Source organism: Capricornis sumatraensis, chromosome 7 (assembly GCF_032405125.1).
Source record: "Capricornis sumatraensis isolate serow.1 chromosome 7, serow.2, whole genome shotgun sequence".
In the NCBI taxonomy this organism is placed as follows: domain Eukaryota; kingdom Metazoa; phylum Chordata; class Mammalia; order Artiodactyla; family Bovidae; genus Capricornis; species Capricornis sumatraensis.
In genome coordinates, this window is record NC_091075.1 from 86,666,897 (window position 1) to 86,691,148 (window position 24,252).

The window sequence follows — 24,252 nt, forward strand, 5'->3', positions numbered from 1 at the left end:
ACTGCTGCAGATAATTTAAGATCAAGGATATGCATCTGGCAAAGCTAGCATAGTAGGCTGACTACAAGAGTGCAGAGAAAAGAGATTATAACAGAGATAAGTACCCTCAAGCTCACAGGGCTTATGCAACTCATTTATAAATTCAGAATAGATGCTGTCTCCAAAAAAATTAGCAAACCTCTCAGTATTTCAGGTTCCCAGGGGCAGTAGAGAATTCCTTACAATAGCCTGATGGATCTCCCCTGATAGAATGGACCCTGTGCCAGGTCATTTTGGCCATTGTGGCTATGTTGATATTCACCTGAGAGTCAATAGAGAGTAATGGAAGTACCTCTCAACTGTTCATCAGTAATAGAAAGGCATGTAGAGTTTTCAGTTGACAGGAAATACTAAGAAGCTATAAAATGTCAACTAACTTTTCAAAGCTGTAAGCTAAACAGGCCAAGCAAGTTTATTTATAACAGATATTGCATAGCCTCATGCAATAGCTACTACTTGTAAAGGAGACTTTGAAAAAGAAAAACAAAGAGGAAAAAAATGAAAGCCCAACAGAACATGGACAAGAATGGAGGGACTTATCTTCAGCCTTCAAAAACCCACAAACCCACAAACCCAGTCTTCAGAGTCTCCTGAAGGGTGAAGATCCCTTCTTTTCCGGAAGAGTGGCCTTTCCTAAGAGAAGCATATGACACAAATTCAAGTGTTTTTTTTTTTTTGTTGTTGTTGCTTTTTGTTTTTGAAAGGCTCCAACACTCCAAGAAAATGAGTGAACCAAAAAGTCCATGTACTATTGGAAGCAAAGCCTCAAAGGACATCATAAAAGAATGAACTAACAAATTCAGCACACATATTAGCAGATCTGAAGAGGTATGTGGATAGTCTTGTGGCTGAGGATGAATGATTCAAGAAAAAATATGCAGCTTAAAACTGGAAAGACAAGACTCTGAAAAAGGTCCAGTATAAAAGTAACTGGATCTAGACACTAGTTTTATAGAAAAATCAATTACAGGATCTGCCACCACCAAGGACAATGTCAAAAGCCTAATGAATAAACATAAGGCCAAGGAGATAAATGATTAAGATGGCTACAAAAGAACAAATCACCAACAATAATCCAACAACACTTCACAGTGCTGTAGAAGAAGCTTCTTTCCCAGAATTTAGAAAAAGTGTGTTAGGGTTGTAGACTGGACATCAAGTTTCCAGACTTTGTGGACACTGAGATTTTGATGTTTCTTCCAATACAAGCTGAATGAATATCTGGAATAACTCTTTCAAGTCATCATTGTTTTCCTTTCTTAATCTCAGATTTTTAAAGTATAAATTTTTAATATGTATACTATATAATATACATTTCCATAAATATTCAAAACAATTTGAAACCTTTTTAATGTATTAACTGCATATGTGTTATGCACATTTAACTAATGTATAATGAAGTATTTAAGATAAATGTTTCTAATCAAAAGCACCTGTGCCAAAGTTTGCAGTGTTCTTAACATAATGATAACATCAAGGCTATTAGGAAATAATTTTAAAATTATCATTTCATGGATAAAGGAACTGAATTAGTACTTGTTCTTTTTTTAAAAAAGTAACAGTTTACATAATTAAGCAGAATATACTTTAAGTATATTCAAAACAGGAGCTACAGGCACAGGGTACAGATCTGTCTCTGGTTGGAAGGTATCTGTCCCTCCAGCCTCTGAACACCCTCAACTTCCTCCTCAGCTCTCAGCCTCAGCTTCTTTTTTAAAATTTTTTAATGGAGTATAGTTGGTTTACAATGTTGTGTTGATTTTGGCTATTCAGCAAAGTGAATCAGCTCCACTCTTTTTTAGATTATTTTGCCATATTCATTACAGAGTATTGAGTAGAGTTCCCTGTGCTATACAGTGGGTCCTTATCTATTTTATACGTAGTAGTAGGTATATGTCAATCCTGATCTCCCTACTTATACCTCCTCCCTCCTCTTTTTTCTCTGGTAACCATAAACTTATTTTCTACATCTCTGACTCTAGAGCTGTCTTCTTGGTTATTCCATCACCATTTGGGGTGTGAGGTTGGCTCCTAGCTGCCCATGAACCATGAGCCCCCAGATCAGGTAGACATATTCCTCCCAAATAGAGGCCACCATCAGTGCCTGGTCAACCTGCTCCTGTGGGTCTGGCTCACCTCCCTCCTTCTGGACCTGCATTCCCACTAGACAATGACCCCCAGATGGCTTTTTCAGTGAGTTGATCCAGCAGTGCACAGACACCCAGCATCTCTTGAAGATGCAAGACCTGCATGGCAACTGACCCCAGGAAATCCTGATGTGTAGGGAGGCAGCCTGCCCACTATCCAAACCGCCTTGGCCTGGGAGAGGAGGCATGCCTGAGCTCTGCCTGTCACCTCTGTGGCTTCCTGGAGAGCCACTTCCTAGACTCCAAGCTGAAATTCATTCAGATTGTATATGATGACCTGACCAAACTCTACAGGCTGTCTGGGGCCTCAGTTCTGCTGAGGCTGGGCCAGCATCATCCTCAAGTGTGTCCAGTATCCTCCAGCCTACAGGGCCCTTTGAGGGTCCCACCCGCTGGTTTCCCACCTCTCCACCTCCTTACCCCTTACTCCCCCACCCACTTGCCCAAGCCTCTCTCTCCAGCCTTGAGGTAGATTTCTTTTCTGCTTTTTATCTTTCTTTTTTATTTTTTAAATTAGTAAAATATGATAACAAATTTACTAAAGACTTGGAAAACACAGAAAAAAATTATGTATAGTTCCACTATATATTACAATCATTTAAATAGATAAATTAAGATTTTTTAGTTGGAGTTTCAATATTAATCTCTCAGAAATTAATAGAATGAACAAGGTAGCTTTTTTACCACCCTGAAGCCCTCTCCCAAGTTATGAACCAAGTGGCAAGAATAACAGGGAAAAAAAAAAAAAAAAAGAGAGATGGTCAACAGTAAAAGACTCTAGAAAACAAACAAAAAAACAAACCAAAAAAGGAGAAAAAGAAAAGAAAAAAATTGTCATATTGAACAAAGAGAGTTTGCTTTTAAATTTGTTTTAATTAAAATATACTTTCATGGTTCATAGCTACTCTTTTTATACATGTTACAAATGAAGGATCTCCACAGAAGCCTGTATGAACAAAGCAAAATTAGTTTACTTGGTTTCTGTAAGTCAAAAAGGTGTTGTTTTGCCTAATGTTGCTTATGGTGAAATTTTTAAACAATGATTTCAAGAGTTGATCAAGACCCCATAACAAATAGGAGACTCTAAACCATGCCTAAATTCAGACCAGATTTAATTCACAGCTACATCCCTTCCACAAAATACAGAAAGGAAGGCATATACAGTGTGTTCCAACCAACTCTCAGAAGGTATTGGTTCTAGTCTCCTAGAGTGCTGCTTGCTAACCTGCAGTGGACAAGGACATATTTTCTCAATTCCAGAAAGTCTGAATGACTAAAACCAAGAGTGTTGTTGTGTGGAGAGATAACCATGTTGTGGGCACAAGAAATAGAAAACAAATAGTAATGGTACATTTTGATAGGAACATTTTCTTCAGTTAGGCTTTTCTCAACTAAACACGAGATCTTTTGTTTTCTCTAGTCGAGTCTGCTCAAAGTTCATAAATATTCCCTCAAGAACACAGTTTTTTTTTTTTTTTTCAAAATAATTATTATACACACCAATTTAAAATACACGTTAAATAAGGTTTAGGAGTAAGAGGCAAAAATGACCTAAAACAGGGTCTATAAGATGCTTTCCTCTTAGATACCAGTCTTTGAGGCAATCCAGTTGCGGTAGGCAGTCACTCGTGTATAGACTCCTGGTTTATTGATTGTCCCACATTCTGCTCCCCAGCTCACTATTCCAACAAGGTACCAAATATTTCGAGAGTTGGGATGAACTAGTGGTCCTCCAGAGTCACCCTAAATAAAAAATATTTGCCATTATGAGAATTTACCTCCAGATACTTTACTTGCATAAAGTAGTAAGCCCAGATGAGTTTGTGGTTCATGCTTCATAGAGACTGTCAGAAGGTGTATGATGTAAGTCTAACCTCAACAGTGATGGACTAGCCTATGTATTCACTGGGGTTCTTTGGGGTAAATTTGAGTCTTAAAGCATGAACTGATAAGCGTTCCATGAGAACGCTTTGGGAGACATATATTATGGATATACTTGGAGTAGCAGGCTTCATATCTGAGAAATGTAACAAAACTGTAGCCATGAGGCCTCAAAGTAAAAGAAATAGTCTAGAAGTAATTTAAACATTTCTGAGACTGAGAATTTAGTGAAATATTGCTTACAGTATTGCTTGGACTGTGAGGCTAGGCTATTTTGGTTTATATACCTGTTCTCCCACACGCTAGCTTTGTGCCCTTTGGCAAATTACCTTCCTCTGCCTCAATTTCCTCATCTATAAAATGATAGTAATGATAGCATCTACATCACAAAGTTGTGATGAGGATTAAATGGATTCGTATTTGTAAAGGACTTCAGTCAGTGCTTAACTCAGAGTAAGTCCAACATGTGTTTATTAAACACTTATAAACACATGTAGCATATAGGGGAGAATTACTTTAGTCCCAGAGCCAAGAGGGAGTTTGACTGGATTGTAAAGATTGAATTAACTGAAACACAGAATTACTTTCATATTGATAATCTACGTAAAATAGTAGTTGATAATATACTATATGGTCATTGTGAATAATGTCCGGACTTACCTGGCATGCATCAATAGTTCCTTCTATGTACCCAGCACATAGCATTGTGTCTTGTATCACCCCATTATATGCTTCCTGAGCATTACAAATGTTTGTATCAATAATCTTCACAGGTGCTTTCTGAAGTAATACTGGGTATTCACCTAATGGACACAAACATTATCAGCAAAAGAGCTGCTTTGTAGCAGAGCAGGATGGAAAACTAGCTTTGTCCTCTCTGTATAAGACTTATATTTGACTCTGCCTATTCTAAGAGTGAAAAAGCCCCTTTCCATCACTCAAACCAAAGAAAAAGAAATTTGTAAAGAATTGGGCTTCCATGGTGGCTCAGATGGTAAAGTGTCTGCCAGTGATGCAGGAGACCTGGGTTCAATCCCTAGGATGGGAAGATCCCCTGGAGAAGGGAATGGTTACCCACTCCAGTACTCTCACCTGGAAAATCCCATGGATGGAGGAGTCTGGTAGGCTACAGTTCAAGGGGTTTTGAAGAGTCAGGCACGACTGAGCGACTTCACTTTCACATTCTAAGAATGAAAAAGCCCCTTCCCCTCACTCAAACCAAAGAAAAATAATTTTTTAAAGAATAATTTGAAACATCTTTCTAATGCTGTCTTCATTTGTCCTTATTTCCCTTCTTACATCTTTGCAGCAGCACCTTTTTAGTTAGGTTCTCCAGGTCAAGGAGTTTCCTCTACCAAATTGGCCTCCTTGGAATGTTCCAAATCAAGGATTTGCAAAGTCATAACTTCATATGCACCTTCCTCGAACCATTTCCTGGAAGTACTGGGCCTCCAGGGGTAAATGATCATTTTGTTCTATCCCTAGATCTTTTTTTCCCTTGTTTCTTTCATATCTTGCATATTAAGTTCCTACTCAAAACTTAACTTACCATCATATGAAAGTGCTCCCCATCCTGTGACAACAACTCCTTCACCTGGTGGAAAAATCTGTGTGGCTTCAGGAAGACAAACTGAATGGACATCGTTCTTAAATAAAACTTTTTCAGTAAGCAATATAACTGCAATATCATCATGAAGTTCACCCCTGATGTAGTTTTCATGAATAAAAATTTGCTGAACATAGTGTTGCATATAGGGGCGATTTACTCTGGTGCCAAAGGTCACAGTATAGTTCCTTGGATCTTGTGAACTAAAAGAAACAAAAATTATGTATTTTGCATTTATTTCAGAGAAATAGAGGTACAGGCTGCATCTGTTATAGTCTTTTCATGACATTAATGACGATTTCTTGCTTTGCAGTCCATTAGCAGTGATACAATCTGATTTTTTAAATTCACTTGAAAAATCTTCGAGTCCCTATACCTACACTATATTAAATGATTAAGCTGTAGAAATTAAATAGTTCATGCCTTCAAGAAATTTAAATCTAATGAAAGATGGGCATGAACACAAAAAGTTATAATTGCCTAAACTGTTGTGTGACCACAAAATAGGAGGACTTAAATCTGCATGCTCTAGGGACTGGCAGATTTCTTAGAAAAAGTAGCATTTTGATGAGACTATAGAGCTAAGTCATACTTGCCTAAAAGACAAGGAGAGAAGGAGACAGGCAGGTGCAGAGTGGGAAGGAGGTATGAAACAGAATTATGTGTGATAACAATTGCAAATCATTTGGGATGTCTGGAGTATGAAGTGATGAGAGTTAAGAATCATGTGAGAAATAAAATGTCAAGAATGAATGACTTTTTCCAATCTTACTGATAAGGTAGGAAAGCCTTAGATTGGTTTATCATATGATTTGTGTTTCAAACCAGAACACTTGAGAATGAGAAGGAATCCTATTGATGATTACCCTGGGATAACAGGTGTAAACTGGAACTTTAGCCTCCCTCAAAGAAAGTGTTAGTCACTCAGTTGTGTCCGATTCTTTGCAACCCCACGGACTGTAGCCCACCAGCTTCCTCTGTCCATGGAATTCTCCAGGCAAGAGTACTGGAGTGGGTAGCTGTTCCCTTTTCCAGGGGATCTTCCCGACCCAGGGATCGAACCCAGGTCTCCTGCATTGCAGGCAATCTTTAATTGTCTGAGCCATCAGGGAAGCCCTAGCCTCAGGCAATATGATGAACTTACTTTTTAAAGCAGTGAGCTGCAGTCACCAGGTATCTGTCACTGATCAAAGATGCCCCACAGTAGTGCCGGCCATTCTTTTTGAGACTTGCTTGCCAGGGCCACTCTCCTTCCTGAGCAGTGGATCCACCCTTGATTCTATCATATGTAGCAGACATCCTTGGTCGTCTCCCACAGCCTGTCAGAAAGAGTCAGTGTTATACTGTTGAGAATAGCAAGACCCTGTTTGATTACAAAACTGAGATTGAGCTCGGTTATTCTTGTGTTGTTCTATCTGACAGTGTCTCTCACTGAAAGCAACAGAATGTAATCTACACAGGAATCACTAGCAACCCCTGGATCACGTTCCTACCCATCATACTATCTCCAAGACTTTTCAACACTTGGAGGATATGGAAACTGTGCAAGGTGGATAAAGACACCATTAAGTACATGGACTCTGTAACCAGACTCCCTGGTCTGAATTCCGGCCCCATCATTTACAAGCTGGATGAATTTGAGGAAATTGCTTCACTTCTTTATGCTTCAGTTCCACATCTCTAAAGTGGAATAATAATTTTTGTTGTTCAGTTGCTAAATTGCATCTGACTCTCTGTGACCCCATGGACTATGGTTGGCCAGGCTCCCCTGTCCTCCACTGTCTCCCAGAGTTTGCTTAGATTCATGTCCATTGAGTCAGTGATGCTATCTAACCATCTTATCTTCAACCATTCCCTTCTCCTTTTGCCTTTAATTTTTCCTGGTATCAGGATATTTTCCTATGAGTTTACTCTTCACATCAGGTGACAAAATACTGGAGCTTCAACTTTTCAGCATCAGTCCTTCCAAAACAAATAACAATAATAATACTTATCTAGGATTGTTGTGAGGATTGAATAAGTTACATGTAAAGCAATTAGAACTGTGTCTGATTGAGAATAACAAATCTTGATCGATATGTTTTACATCATCACAAACATTTAATTAAAAAGTATCTGAACTTACGGTTGTTGATTATCTTTTCAGCTTTGACCTTACTGATTTCTGAAATAGAAGAAAAGGCTCATTGTAAATTTAATGACTCTGGGGCTGGTGATGGTAGGTCCAGAGAGAAATAATTTTGAATCTCAGGATAAAAAGTTTCAACAGAAGAGAGAGAATATTGGCTTATTTGAATTGTTCTTTTACTATATATGAATGTGTGCTATGGAAATACTATCTTCATAGTTCCACATGAGAGACTTCTTTTTATTTAATTGGAATTGTATTTTATATCATCCAAAGTGGAAAATTACTAGTATATTTCCTTTGAAGAACAGGAAGACCTCCAGGTGAACCTGATTCCTGTCAGTAAACAAAAATAACTTTTAAAAATTGACTTGTCTTATAATGGCTGATCGAATCCTATTTCTGAAAGTTATAGGAGATCATGAAAAGAATACAAGAATACATCACAACTGTGAGGATTGTTCAAAGTTTTGCTATTTAATTTAGAATAAAGAGCAGCTGTGTTCCTGAATACTCGCAGCCCACACTTCAGGCAGCAAGAGCCCTGGGGCTTCAGGAACTCAAGGGCAGGGCCCCCAGCCCAGCCTGCCCTGTTGTCATGGGGGTGTGTGAACCCAGAGCCTCCTGTTTCACTCATGTATACCTGTTTAGCATTCCCTCCAGAGAGGGTGCTCCTTCCCCCAACCTAGGTAAATGCAAGATCCACCTTTCCCACCAGGGCTGCCAAAACTGGTCTGCTTTCCCCACCAGAATGATGTTGTTACTGCGAACCAAGGAAACAGGAAAAAAGGTACAGTCTCTATCTTCATGGAGAAGGCGATGGCACCCCACTCCAGTACTCTTGCCTGGAAAATTCCATGGACAGAGGAGCCTGGTAGGCTGCAGTCCATGGGGTCGCGAAGAGTCGGACATGACTGAGCGACTTCACTTTCACTTTGCCTCAGAGAACCAATTTTAAGGTGTGGCATTATTATGATCGAAGTGTGTTTTAATAATGAAGAATACAAATTGTTGCTCTGACATAAAACCGTGACTTATTCATTAAAAAAATGAGAATCAGCTTTGTGCTTGGTGCTTGTGATATATGCACAGGATAAAAAGATGAGAGTAACACTACTTCCATCTAGTACATAAGCTTACCCTCAAGTGTAAGCGAATCAGGATCTGTAGTCAAGGATCCTGACTGGTTCCTCAGCATTTGACATAAGATGCTTTCAACTCCTCTTCTTGTGTTTTCCTTCATTGATTTGGGCGCCTTGAATACCAGCCATATATGTGCTGTCATGCTGTTGTCAGCAGGACTAAAAACACAGTAAAGGTTTCATATGTTGCTAAAAATGAACATTTTGTCTTTATTCCCTGACCTCTTGTATCTTCACTTCAGTTCTTTTGTAGGTGTCTGTAGTACCTTCACTTTAAGTTACTTACAGGATCATCCAGCTGCCTACCTTTGCTTGGTGACAGTATGCATACAGCTATTCAGTTTGGAAGACAAGTAGTTCTACACATCTAAAAATGTAGGAAAGGCTTGAGGCACAGAGTAGAAGTATCACATAAAAACCGGGATCATTTATTCCTACTTTCATCAGTCATTTATTGAGCTGCCATGAGAAGTGACTAAGTGTTATGGGGTGATACAAGGGTGACTATAACAGAGTTCCTACTCTCAAGAAGTTTCCAGGTTTCTAAGAGAGATGACATCTATACAAATGACTATAATAAATGAGGCAAAGCAATAAGATGTTTATCTTATCTGCAAATAAGACAAGGCATGGTTTACTTAAAGTATCAGAGAAATTTTTATTGAAGAGGTAATATACACACTAGACCTTAAAATATTTTTATCACTATTTCATCATCAAGCAAAAATTGCTATCAGGCAGAACAAAGGAGGAATAGTACTGCAGAATAACTGGATAGCAATACTATTAATTAGCATTTACTGGGTATCTGCTGTGTTCCAGGTACTACATTATCACATTTATTATCACACTTAGTCTCCACAACAACCCTGCACCTTAGGTGTCATTACCTTCCTTTTGCAGACAAGGAAAACTTGAGACTTTGAAAGTCTATCTAATGTGCTCAGAGGCTTCCCTGGTGGTGCAGTGGCAAAGGATCTTCCTGCTAATGCAGGTTTCCTGGGTTCAATCTCTGGGTTGGGAATATCCCCTGGAGAAGGGAATGGCAACCCACTCCAGTATTCTTGCCTGGAGAATTCCATGAAGAGGGGAGCCTGATGGGCTGAAGTCCATAGGGTCTCAAAGAGTCAGACATGACTGAGTACGCAAACATGCAATGTGCTAAAGATTACACAATAATTAAACTAAGATCCAGATACAGTACAACTGACTCTCTAACCCAAGCTCATTACACTATGCACTCTGTCTCTATGCCCAGTTGGCCAGTGACAACAGTGTCGAGGAGACTGAGCTCAGATGGAAGAGGATTTGAATGCCAGCCAAGGGGCAGTGGTAAAGAGAAGTTGTTGAATAAAACTGTGCTTGTGGAAGATTAACCTGACTTATGTTCAGGACAGATTTGGTTGGTATTGGAATGCGGGTGGGGGCAGTCCAAGAGGCTGGCTAATAGATTTGTAAGAATTGTCGAACATCTCTGAGGTTAGTGCCTGAAGTGGTATTATTATGCTTTAGATCTTTCTAATGAATGATTATCTTTTGGTATATAAATATATAGTTATTCCTAGGTAACACTCAGTGAATACAAGTTTGATTATAGTGGCAGTTGAAAGTCAAAAGTATTAAGATGCTCAATCATGTCTCTTTGTGACCCCATTGGCTGTAGCACACCAGGCTCCTCTGTCCATGGAATTTCCCAGGCAAGAATACTGGAGTGGGTTGCTATTCCCTTTTCCAGGGGATCTTCCAGACCCAGGGATTGAACCTGGGTCTCCCACATTGCAGGTAGATCCTTTACTCTCTGAGCCATCAACAAGGTGTGCCCAGATGAAAACCGCAGACCTGTAGCCTCTCCATCACTTTCTGTGGGCTCACATTTCCTTTAGATACCTGAAGTTACGTGTGTGGGAAAACCAAGCAGAAGCTTTGGGGTGGTTGCAGTTCTCTTTGAAAGATACCCTTTAGTGTTAGCCTCCCACTGTTTCCAATACTAAAATCAATTCCCAAGATTAATTCAAGTTGAGCTTTTGAACCATTCTGCAATTCTAGGAGTCCCCTTGAGCTCCAGGAGCAGCAGAAGGGCAGACATAGTCTGGTAGCCTTGATTAAGGTAAAAGCAATAACAGCTTTCATTGGAAAAGTGTTTACTTGCAAATATTTCCATACACATTATCTTCTTTGATCTTGAGTATAGTTTTATGGGGAATGCAGTGTATCTGTTAGTTATCACTATTTACAGACAGGGAAGCAGAGTCAGAGTGATTCACTCAAGACTCTAGGGTTACTAAGTGGCAAAGTTGGATTAACTCCTATTCTAGAGCTCCATTGGACTTCCCTGGTAGCTCAGCTGGTAAAGAATCTGCCAGCAATATAGGAATCCCAGTTCAATTCCTAGATCAGGAAGATCCCCTGGAAAAGGTATAGGTTACCCATTCTAGTATTCTTGGGCTTCCCTGGTGGCTCGGACAGTAAAGAATCCACATGCAATGCAGGAGCCCTGGGTTTGATCCCTGGGTTGGGAAGATTCCCTGGAGGAAGCCATGGCAACCCACTCCAGTGTTCTTGCCTGGAGAATCCCCATGGAAAGATGAACCTGGTAGGCTACAGTCCATGGTGTTGCAAAGAATCAGACACAACAGTGACGAAGTACAGCACACAGAGCTCCATTAGCTAGTCTATATTTCTGCAAACTCTTGCAGAAAACACAGCACAGCTATTTTGCTTCTTGTTGTGGCCACTAAAAGAATTTCCTTCGCATCAAAGTCTGGTGTAGATATGCTTTTTTCTACCATAAAAGAACTCTAGGGCAGTTCTCCAAGGTGTTTAGCTAACTTGCAAGAATAGAAAAACATGAAAAAACAGGATATGTATTTATGTTACAGCTAAATAAAAATGTTATACCATCAAACATTGGTCTAAGAGACCAGTTAGTATTTGCTGAACATAAAAACTTTAAATACTAGAGAAATGATTCATATGTGATTTAAGAAATAATGTATTCTCAGTGTTGCTAAAAATGAACTTAACTAAGTAGCTCAAACTTTGCTTTAGTTGTACACTAAACAATTAGCCTGATATTTAGCTTAGGATGATGTCATTCATTAGTAACTTACTGGCTAATGATTGTAATATGTCAACAGACTCTTTTTATAGTGGTATTTGAAATATAATGATATATGTGATAGGTTGATATCTTCTCTAACAGTTATTAGTTACTTACACCAGTGTGATGACTTGAGAATTGATGTATTGTCTGTAAATGCTAGAACTCTGAAAGGCATCAGACATCTGTTAAAGAGAACATAGAGTCAAACATCAAATTCCAGTAATAAATTTATGTTTCAGAGAATTAACAATGAACTAAGTATAAGAAAATACTAATTTACCTTCGTCTCAAGAATTTTGCTAAGATAGTTATTTTCTTGTGATGTCTCCTTTTCATAATTTCTATTATATGGGATATTCAGCACTTTAAAGCTACCTTGGTAATAGTAGGTCTTGTTTTCTGTGAGATAAGGAAATGATCCAATGATTATTTTAGTGAAATGGGTTTCAAATCCAAATATAAATTACATGGTAACAGCAAATATTAATAGTAAATAATATGTTCATATTAGATATTTATAAACCTTGTGACCCTTTCTGGGTCAGTTGATTAGATAAACTAGGCTTTGCAGAAAGTATTTATAAGACCAATAATGGAGCAGATCTATACCAGACAAAGGTCAAAAAGAAGAGTTACATCTTGATTGAGACAGATGAAAGTGAAAGTTGCTCAGCCAAGTCCAACACTTTGCTACCCCATGGACTGTATGTATAGTCCATGAAATTCTTCAGAATACTGGAGTGGGTAGCCCATTCCCTTCTCCAGGGGAATTTTCCCAACCCAGGGATCAAAACCTGATCTCCCACATTGCTGGCAGATTCTTTACCAGCTGAGCCACAATGGAAGCCCAAGAATACTGGAGTGGGTAGCTTATCCCTTCTCCAGAGGATCTTCCCAACCCAGGAATCGAACCAGGGTCTCTTACATTGCAGGTGGATTCTTTACCAACTGAGCTCTGAGGGAACCTAGGACATGCTATAAATGATATCTGTCTAGAATAATCAATTTTTGGAGTATAAATAAAAATTGTTGGGACTTCCCTGATAGTCCAGTGGCTAAGACTCTGTGTTCCCAGTTCAGAGGCTCTGGGCTTGATCCCTGATAAGGGAACTAGATCCCACATACTGCAACTAAAGATGTTGCATGCTGCAAAAAAGATCAAAGATCCCCATGTGCTACAACAAGACCTGGTACAGCCAAAAAAAATAAAATAAAAAGTAAATATTTTAAAAATTACTACATTAAGCATCTACTATGTGAAGATAATTTATAAAAACCATGTGAAGAATACCTATTTTTCAAGAGAAATGTGCTCAGAGATATTCAGATATTTACCTAGCATCACTTAGCTACTAAAAAGAGCCAAGCATCAATACCTGACCTCTTGACCTCTCTGACCCCGAAGCCCACATCTAATCCATTACATTTCCTTCCTAAATTTTTCTGGATATTATGCTGTTTGATATATAATGCATCTTACCCCTAATATGTGATAGATAGAAACATCTAGGAATATGTTAGATAATGGACAGTAGTGCCTAGCATATAGTAAACACTAAAAAAATGTTAACATTATTTTGTAGTGTGATCATTGCCTTTGAAGATTATCTTGTGGGAGAGACAGGCTCCAAATGGATAAAAGCATATATGAGATACTAATAAGGATATAATTAGATGATAAATTTAACTGTTAAACAACAAGTTCTGTATGAATATAGAAAGGCAGACACCATGTTAAAATGAAACATGAAAGAGGAAAACAATAGAATGGGAAAGACTAGAGATCTCTTCAAGAAAATTAGAAATACCAAGGGAATATTTCATGCAATGATGGGCTCAATAAAGGACAGAAATGGTATGGACCTAACAGAAGCAGAAGATATTAAGAAGAGGTGGCAAGAACACACAGAAGAACTGTACAAAAAAGATCTTCACGACCCAAATAATCACGATGGTGTGATCACTCACCTAGAGCCAGACATCCTGGAATGTGAAGTCAAGTGGGCCTTAGGAAGCATCACTATGAACAAAGCTAGTGGAGGTGATAGAATTCCAGTTGAGCTATTTCAAATCCTAAAAGATAATGCTGTGAAATGCTGCCCTCGATATACCAGCAAATTGGAAAACTCAGGAGCAGGCACAGGACTGGAAAAAGTCAGTTTTCATTCCAATCTCAAAGAAAGGCAATACCAAAGAATGTTCAAACTACCACACAATTGCACTCATCTCACATGCTAGTAAAGTAATGCTCACAATTCTCCAAGCCAGGCTTCAACAGTACATGAACCATGAACTTTCAGATATTCAAGCTGGATTTGTAAAAGGCACAGGATCTGCCAACATCAAATTGCCAACATCTGCTGGATCATCAAAAAAGCAAGAGAGTTCCAGAAAAACATCTATTTCTGCTTTATTAACTATGCCAAAGACTTTGACTGTGTGGATCACAATAAACTGTGGAAAATTCTGAAAGAGATGGGACTACCAGACCACTTGACCTGCCTTTTGAAAAATCTCTATGCAGGTCAGGAAGCAACAGTTAGAACTGGACATGGAACAAAAGACTGGTTCTAATAGGAAAAGGAGTATGACAAGGCTGTATATTGTCACCCTGCTTATTTAAATTATATGTAGAGTACATCATGAGAAATACTGGGCTAGATGAAATACAAGCTGGTATCAAGATTGCCAGGAGAAATATCAATAACTTTAGATATGCAGATGACACCACCCTTATGGCAGAGAGTGAAAAACTAAAGAGCCTCATGGTGAAAGTGAAAGAGGAGAGTGAAAAAGTTGGCTTAAAGCTCAACATTCAGAAAACCAAGATCATGGCATCTGGTCCCATCACTTCTTTATAAATAGATGGGGAAACAATGGAAACAGCGTCAGACTTTATTTTGGGGGGCTCCAAAATCACTGCAGATGGTGACTGCAGCCATGAAATTAAAAGACACTTACTCCTTGGAAGGAAAGTTATGACCAACCTAGACACCATATTAAAAACCTTACTTTGCCAACAAAGGTCCATCTAGTCAAGACTATGTTTTTTCCATTAGTCATGTATGGATATAAGAGTTGGACTATAAAGAAAGCTGAGCACCAAAGAATTGATGCTTTTGAACTGGGGTGTTGGAGAAGACTCTTGAGAGTTCCTTGGACTGCAAGGAGATCCAGCCAGTCCATCCTAAAGGAAATCAGTCCTGAATGTTCATTGGAAGGACTGATGTTGAAGCTGAAACTCCAAACTTTGGCCACCTGATGCAAAGAACAGACTCATTAGAGAAGACCCTGATGCTGGGAAAGATTGAAGGCAGGAGGAGAAGGGGACAACAGAGGATGAGATGGTTGAACGGCATCACCGACTCAATGGACATGAGCTTGAGTAAACTCTGGGAGTTGATGATGGACAGGGAGGCCTGCCATGCTGCAGTCCATGGTGTTGCAAAGAGTCAGACACAACTGAGCAACTGAAATGAGCTGAACTGAACTGATGCGTTGTCGTTATAAATATGGTGGAAATATTTTACAATGAGAAAAGTGATGGAAAAAGAAGTTGAATACTGGGTTTTTATTATAGGTAGCAAAAAATAGACCTTGAAGCTGTTCAATTTATTTTTCATAATTCATTGTTTACAATGCATCCTTTAGTTCTTTATTTAGATTTCTAAATATCTCTACTTATTATAATAGTCAGTCATGACTATTCTTCAGTTTAAATCAATAAGTTGGCCAGATCCAAACTGATTTTATTACAATTGCAAGGAGCATCTTCCCAGAGCCAGGGGATAAACTGGAACATTTAATATCTAAGATATTTAAGGCTGAGAAACTATACCCTAGAACAAGGAAATCAATTCTTTTAAAAATTTCATTTATTTATATTTGGCTGCTCTGGGCCTTCATTGCTTCAGGTGGACTTTCTCTAGTGTGGCAAGTGGGGGCTGCTCTCTAATTGTTGTGCTGTGTGTAAGCTAAGTTGCTTCAGTCATGTCAGACTCTTTGAGACTCTATGGGCCATAGTCCACCAGGTTCCTCTGCCCAAGGGCTTCTTATTGCTGTGGCTTGTCTTGTAGTGTGTGGGCTCTAGAGCACAGGCTCAGTAGTTGTGGCCCATGGGTTTAGCTGCCCCATGGAGTGTGGAATCTCCCAGACCAGGGTTTGAACCTGTGCCCCCTGTATTAGTAGGCAGATTCTTAACCACTGGACCACCTGGGAAGTCCAAGGAAATCATTTCTTGAGTATTCTATTCTTACTTTAATTCTATGCAAGAAGCCTAATATACCACTGAGATTGTTCAGTATGCTAAAATCACTGTGAATATAGCCTTTGTACTCTGTGGGCACCTGATGAGATGAAAATAACCCCTTAGAGATGAAAAATCTAAAACACATATTTGCACCTTATGATTAACATTCTCATCTATAAAGTAGTCCAAATGCAAATATGAATTGAGAAAGATAAAGTGCAGGAAGATTTATTTTACAACCTTTCCATGACTTGATTACTTATAACTTATTTCTGTATAGAAACCCTGCAATTTACACACACATGGTTTTGAAGGATTGGATTTTGTTTTTTTGTTTGTATTTTTTCTACTGAGTGCTCTAGGTGCAATAGAGTTTAAGGGAACATTTCTATTTAAGGCTGTGGGAGTAAAAGAACTACAACATTCTCCTTTCTCTAAGCTCAGAAAAAGACCAAAAGACAAGGGAAGGCTTAATTTAAAGAGCTTTAAATGATTGAAGCAACTAGATCCCAGTGTCTCCCCCAACTGCTAAATTTTCTGGATTAGTGAAACTGAGAGACACTGTCGAAAGCGTGTTCACATTCTAAAAATGTATATGCTGAACTCTTCCCCTACTCCACTTTATTTTCCCCCCAGCCCAGAATATGCTCGTGTAAAACAAATGAAGTTTCTCTACACCGAGGAATTCCGACCAGTTCAAGAAAAAATATCTAAAAGTACTGGTAACTTGAATTCTCTCAACAAAACCACCTAAATAGCACAGTCTATAGTTAAAACCATTGTCAACAGATATCTCTTTCGTAGTGAGCTTCAGTCAGCTCTTTAATCTCCAATCTTAAATATTAGCAGACACTGAGCTGAAAGATTAACATATATTTGAGACAAGTATCTAGTATGAAATATTGCCAAAATAAACAGAGAAAACATTTGAGGAAAGAGACTAAAAACTAAAACAGATAATTATATTCGGAGAAAATTTTGTAAGAAATAAAACCAAGATGTTATATAAACCAATAACCAGATAATTAAAAGCAGTTATACATATAACTGCAGAAATAAAGAATTCAGTAGAAGTTTGGAAGATAAACTTGAGAAAATGACCAAGAAAGTCATTTTTAAAAATACTAAGGGATGGAAAAAATAGAGAGAAACAGATGAGAAAATTAGAGGCTACATTTAGGAAGCCTAATATCCAAATTACAGGAGCCCCAGAAAGAGGGAAAAAAGGCTAGAAAATTATCAAAGAAAAAAATCTAAGAAAAATTTCAGGAACTGAAGCACATTCTAGATAGAAAGGACCCACTAAATACCCAGCACAATGAATAAAAATAAGATCTAGATTATATCAAATTACCATAAAATTTTAAAATACTGGGGACAAAGAAAAAAATCCAATAAGGTGTCAGAAAATGGAAGAATAGAAGAGTTATCATTCAAAAGTTTGGAATCAAAATGTCATCAGAATTCTTGGCAGAAACTATAAAAGCATGAACATTATAGAGCTCTAACTTCAAAATTCAGAAGGAAAACATTTTTCAACCTAGAATTCTATACTGTTAATTAAGGTCAAAAGTAGATTATTATATTTTCAGTCATGTCAAAATGTAAACTTCCCTGAAAGTTTCTGGAACATACATTCCACAACTAAGTGAAAGTGAAATTTGCTTTCCGACTCTTTGAGACCCTGTGGACTATAGTCCATGGATTTCTCTAGGCCAGAATACTAGAATGGGTAGCCTTTTCCTTCACCAAGGGATCTTCCAAACCCAGAGATCGAACCCAGGTCTCCTGCATTGCAAGTGGATTCTTTACCAGCTGAGCCAGAAGGGAAGCCCAAGAATACTTCAGCAGATAGCCTATCCCTTCTCCAGAAGATCTGCCTGACCCAGGAATCGAACCGAGGTCTCCTGCACTGCAGGATGATTCTTTACCAGCTGAGCTATCAGGGAAGCCCACAGTTAAGTGAATAAAATAATAAAAAAGAAATCAGGCATTAGGGGGTTAAACGCAGTTGACAGTTGAAAATAACTCTTAGAAAGTCACTAAAGGGAAATTCCAAATCAACAACCATGTAGCCAGGGAGTGAAGAAGTATGACATGAATAGTAGAAAGTAAACAGATATCAATAGCTGAAAAGTCCAGGTATAGAAATGTTAAGAATCAAAGAATTGAAAACGGTTGCTCTGAGAAATGGGAAATAAGGGTAGCAGAGGAGGGCCCGCTTTTTTATAAAGAGCTGTGACAGTTTGAGTCTTAAAACTAAACTATATGAAGCTTAGGAGGAAAAATAAATCCAAGCATAGCAAAGTCATGGATAAAGGAGTAATGGTGAGCATATGAATATTTGAATATGAAAATATATTCATTCAAAACTCCAAAACTGTAGTAATTATAATTGTAAGCCAAAATAAAGTGCTATAAATGTTGACAGTGAAACATAATAATATCGGTAACAAACTACTGGGAAGTGTGACAGACAAATGAGAAGTCTGTGTGCCTATTTTTAAACTTTCATAGCAGGATATGAATAACATAATGTCTAAAGTTAAAACACATGATTTTTAAAAATGACTCCACTTCTCTCTTGTTTTCCAAAGTCTTTCTTAAAATGTATGTAGAGAAGACTTTTTATTGTTAATATCTTTGGTATCAAGAAACAAATAGTCAAAATTCAATATTCTTTTATTTCTCTTCATCACATGGACTGTAGCCTACCACGCTCCTCTGTCCATGGGGTTTTCCAGGCAAGGATCCTGGAGTGGGTTGCCATTTCCTTCTCTCTTCATCACATACAATGAGTATAATATTTTAATTATCAATATAAAATAACACCCTTGATACCATCTTGGTAGATTACTTTTTCTGCCTATCTACCAATTTTCCATGCACTCATGTCTTTATATAGCATACATTATGCTGGTAAAGAATCCTGGTGGCTCAGCTGGTAAAAAAATCCACCTGCAATGTCAGAGAGCTGGGTTGGGAAGATCCTCTAGAGAAGGAAAGGGCTACCCACTCTAGTATTCTGGCCTGGAGAATTCCATGGACTATGTTGTCCATGGGGTGGCAAAGAGTCGGACACAACTGAGCGACTTTCACTTTTTACCAATTATCTGTGCACTCATGTCTTTATAAAGCATACATTATGTTACCTGTGCATATTCAAAAAGATGTCTGTAATACACTGACAAATGTTGACAATGCTTATTTCTGGGGTCTTGGGTCATTCATTAATGGCCTTTCTAAAAAGAGATTATTTGTTGTTTGCAATTGTTTCTTTGTCTTGTGGTAATAGAAATGAAGATTGCAACAAACTTAAAGAAATAGAAATGTATTCATTACCAACCTACTGCCAGAAAATGAACTAGGAGACCAATAGTGGTTCCTAGGATTGCCACCACTCCAAACACAATGAGGAAAATCATCCACAGTGGAAAAGATGTCCGAGAAACTGTCACTGGTCTGCAAGTAAAGAATATGAATAAGAAAGACATATTAGAAAAGTCAGCCATTCCAAATCTTTATTTATTTTCTCTTGCTCACCCCTAGAATATCCATACTCTAAACACATTAGTAGCAAAAGACATTTGAAGACGGGAAGGAAGGAAAGAAGAAAAGATGGAAGGAGAGAGGAAGGAAAGAAGGAAGAAAGGGGAAAAAGGAGGTGAAGCCTATGAGCTTACCTTAAAGCTTATGACTGAACCTCTCTGGATCTGTGCTATGAAATTATTTTTCAGGAGTCATGATGTTTGGTGCCAAGTTACCTTTACTTAGACTCTAGTTCCCTCCCCTGATCAATGGGTAGTGGAAAAAGTTAGTAAGTGAAGACCTTGCCAGGTAGGGGGGGCCAGGAGGAGAAGAGAATAGAAATGCCTTAGGACTTCTTGATGCCTAAGCTTATTATAATTTTTATCCTATGATCATGATCCTATGTTATTTACTATGTCCTTATTATATAAAAAGAACACACACAAATATGAAGTGCCATATTGGATCAGAGCAGTACCCATCTCACTGCCATGAATCTCAAAGCTTCTGTGGCAAGGATCTAAAACATAGCTTTCTTTTAAGGGTTTTCCTATTTCATTGGACTAGCCCTACAAAAGAATTTGATACTGATAAAATACGGTTTTAAAGTCTTTACTTTCACTTGTAGTGTTTCCTCTCTCCCTCTTGGTCTTTCATCACTCAGAACTCTTGTGCAGCCACAGACTACCTAAGATTTCATCAAATGCACCTTCAGAGGCAACCGTGCTTTAAGATTCCCCCAAGATCCCCCAGGCAATCAGATTATTGCCTCACCCTGAGAAGTTACTCACTAAACTAGGGCTTGAACCTTTCCTGGCTAACTAGCAGTGCTTAGAAACAATGGCTTAATCCTTTGAACTCTTTCAGTTTAAGACTTCACACAAGTGTCAGAATGACGGAGAAGGAGGAGGTGCTCTATAAATAAAAATATTACCTACCCAGCATAAAGGTGATGACTAACTTACAGGCAAAATGAAACAGAACAAAACAATCTTTTTGTTTCTTCTCCACTTTTAAGTGTGTGTGAACGCTCTTTCCTTAACTCAGGGTTACAAATATAATATTTTTAATAAAAAAAAGAAATCACATAACAGTATTTAGTTCAAGAAAAATATTCTTAGTATGCTCTATCACAGTGAGCATGCTCTTTCTTTTTTAAAAATTAAAAATTTATTTCATTGAAGTATAGTTGATTTACAATGTTGTGTTAATTTCTACTATACAGGAAAGTGATTCAGTTATACATATATATACATTCTTTTCATATTCTTCCAATATGTTTATCAGAAGATATTTAATATAGTGTCCTGTGCCACACAGTAGGACCTTGTTGTTTATCCATTTTATGTATAATAGCTTGCATATGCTAATCCCAAACTCCCAGTCCTTCTCTCCAGTACTCCCCTGACTGAGCAGGCTCTTTCTAATTATATTTTTACATGAATTTATTTTTATTTTATATTGGAGCATAGTTAATTAAGAGTATTATGTTAGGATGCACATTTTTTAGAGAAATATTTCTGTAAAGTATGAGTTTGTATTTCAGTTATCCTAATTCATAATGTTATAAATATTATAAATTAGGATCAGTTAATTTTGGTATATTGTATACATTGCAATGAAAACTCCATGCATGTTTTTAAAAGGTTGGCATGAATAATCATTGTTCACATGAAGTAATAATCTAATTAGATATTTGAGGTAACACATGTCTATACATAGTTACATTATTCTAGTTTATGAACATTTTACAGATAAAAATACATAATTTTATATATTATTCTATAGAGAACCCTTATGAAGCAATGGTACTGTGATATTCAATGTTATATCCATGAAAGCACTTCAGAAAGCACAGATATTAAACAAAAATGAAGGATTCATAATCATTACCACCAATAACAATTTAATATTAGCTTTATGAGAGAAGAAAATTATCTCTCTGCTTCCTTCTCTCCACTTTAAAATAGTCACACATCGATTTAAATGGCAAGGAAATCCAAAAAAGAGGGGATATATGTAGATGTATAGCTGATTCACTTTGCTGTACTGTAGTAACACAACGTTGTAAAGCAATCATACTCCAAGCATTTTTTTAATAAATAAAAATATAAAATAGATAACCAACAAGAGACCTGCTGTGTAGCACAACGAACTCTGCTCAATACTTTGTAATAACCTAAATGGGAAAAGAATTTGAAAAAGAATAGATACATGTATATGTATAACTGAGTCACTTTGCTGTACACCTGAAAGTAACACATTATTAACCAACTAAATACTCCAATACAAAATTTTAAAAAGTATTAAGTAAAAAGCAGTTACACATTAATATTGTTTTTCATTCACAGAATGTTAAGCTGCATGTTAGCTTTTTGAAGCACTACCCTAATTGCTAAAAAAAAAAACAAACAAAAAAAAACACTATAGATCCCAGGTACAACATGTAAATAATAGGGTTGCCCCCAGGCAGGAAATCCAAACTGCTGTGGAAAAATTATGAATTCCCCTCAAACTCAATTATTTTACTGCAACCCTTGGGTGGGAGTCATAGTGGGGAAAGTGTTACTTCTTTCTATGTCAGAATTAAGCAAGTCTCCACTTACCTGTACATATTGTACTGATACAATAGCTGTTGATGTTAGCAAAGATAAAGGAAACTTCTGCACTTCTTTTGTCCTGATCAGTGGTTCTCAGGTAAATGTACTAACCACAGTGATACTTGGGATCTTAAGGGCTGGGTGCAATAGCAGAAAGCAATTAAAAGGAAACTTGTTTAACAAGTGTTGATGACAACTTGGATCTGTGATTTAAAGGAAGAAATGAAAATTCTCTTTGAGTTGGATACTAAGACATAGACATAATGTGGATTGGTCATCTGACAGGTCCACCCAAGAAATATCACCACAAATTGGTGAATCAGTGTTCTGACTCAGATTCCATCCACCCCTTTTCTGTGATACTGTGGCTCCTCCTCAGTGAAACCAACTGTACCTACCAGAGCAGTCTCTGACACAGGACTTAAATGTACATTGTGGGTTTGTTTTTTTGATACAATAATTCTGTTACAGTATATACACTACCATGTATAAAACAGATAGCTAAGTAAGAAGTTTCTATATAACACAGGGAGCTCTGTGATGACCTAGAAGGGTGGGATGGGGACGGGAGGGAGGCTCAAGAGAGAGGAAATATATGTGTATATATATAGCTGATTCACTTCATGTTATAGCAGAAACTAACACAAAACAGTAAAGCCATTATACTTCAATTAAAAAAAATAATTTTGCCACAGCATTACTCATTTGAAACACACTTAATCTAAAAATTCTCCCTGGATTCTCTGCACATTTTTGAAGGAATGGATTTACTGATGGAAGTGGGGTTTGGTATAGGATTTATCAGTTCTATTTTGATGTTTTTATGGGAAGTGGAGTTAACTAATCTAGTCAAGCATTATTTTACTAAGTGAATCAAGAAAATAGTAAATACTTAATATGAGATATTTATGAATGCTGTAAAGAAAATAAAGCAGAATAATTTGGGTAGAAAATGGTGGAAGGCCATCTTTATGGTGATCAGAAAAGGCCTCTCTGAGGAGGAAACTTTTGAACATGGACCTGAATGATAATATTAATAGGTATGACTCATTTTCCTAAAACATATTCATAACATTTCTTCATTTAAAAATCATCAAAACTCTCACTTGCTTTCAGGATAAAATAGAAACCTCACTGGTTAATATTCAAGGTCCTTAGAATGCCATTTCTTTTTACCAATACTGTTCCATTACAGCATGCTCTAACAGGAAGGGCATGACCTCTGTTCCAAGGCCAGGATCACTAGTAACTAGTTGTTTGGCATAAATCTTTCTGAGCTTCCCTTTTCTCCTAAGTAAGAATGGGATCTAACAATATTGTACAGGTAAGGTAATTGGAGAAGGAAATGGTAACCCACTCCAGTATCCTTGCCTGGAAAATCTCATGGACAGAGGAGCCTGGTGGGCTGAAGTCCATGGGGTCGCAGAGTCGGGCACGACTGAGCAACTAACACTAACACTAAGGTAACTGTTATCAACTGAGACCATGTAGGCCAAGTGCTTGACACAATGTACAGGACATTGTATTACCTTCACAATGACTTTACCTAAAACTTGACTTTTCTTGAGCTATTTCTCACAGTTCTATTCCTTGTATGGCTTCCTGGGTAGCTCAAATGGTAAAGAATCTGCCTGCAATGCAGGGAAACCTGGGTCAGGAAGATCTCCTGGAGAAGGGCATGACAACCCACTCCAGTGTTCTTGCCTAGAGAATTCCATGGACATGGACAGAGGAGCCTGTTGGGTTACAATCCATGGAGTTGCAGAGAGTTGGACATGACTGAGCAACGAACACACACACATTCCTTAAATGGCAAGTACTTTCCTACC

At 37.8% G+C, this 24,252-nt stretch overlaps 2 protein-coding genes across 2 annotated transcripts in view; both read right to left on the bottom strand.

Annotated features, from left to right (window-relative positions):
* Positions 1 to 2,197, bottom strand: part of LOC138081835 (transmembrane protease serine 11F-like) — a 139,737-nt gene extending 137,540 nt beyond the window's left edge. Inside the window, exon 1 of the mRNA XM_068974955.1 lies at positions 2,048 to 2,197. Coding sequence (XP_068831056.1) covers positions 2,048 to 2,197 — 150 coding nt within the window. The remainder of the gene's footprint in view (positions 1 to 2,047) is intronic.
* A 1,570-nt stretch (positions 2,198 to 3,767) lies between these two features.
* On the bottom strand, positions 3,768 to 22,437 carry LOC138081836 (transmembrane protease serine 11B-like protein). The gene is made up of 10 exons (XM_068974957.1): positions 22,430 to 22,437; positions 19,642 to 19,757; positions 12,327 to 12,445; positions 12,161 to 12,228; positions 8,942 to 9,102; positions 7,799 to 7,837; positions 6,818 to 6,992; positions 5,617 to 5,876; positions 4,728 to 4,870; positions 3,768 to 3,929 (listed from the first exon to the last, which is right to left on the bottom strand). Exons 1-10 carry the CDS (start codon positions 22,435 to 22,437, stop codon positions 3,768 to 3,770), a joined length of 1,251 nt encoding a protein of 416 aa, XP_068831058.1.
* Positions 22,438 to 24,252: the final 1,815 nt, after the last annotated feature.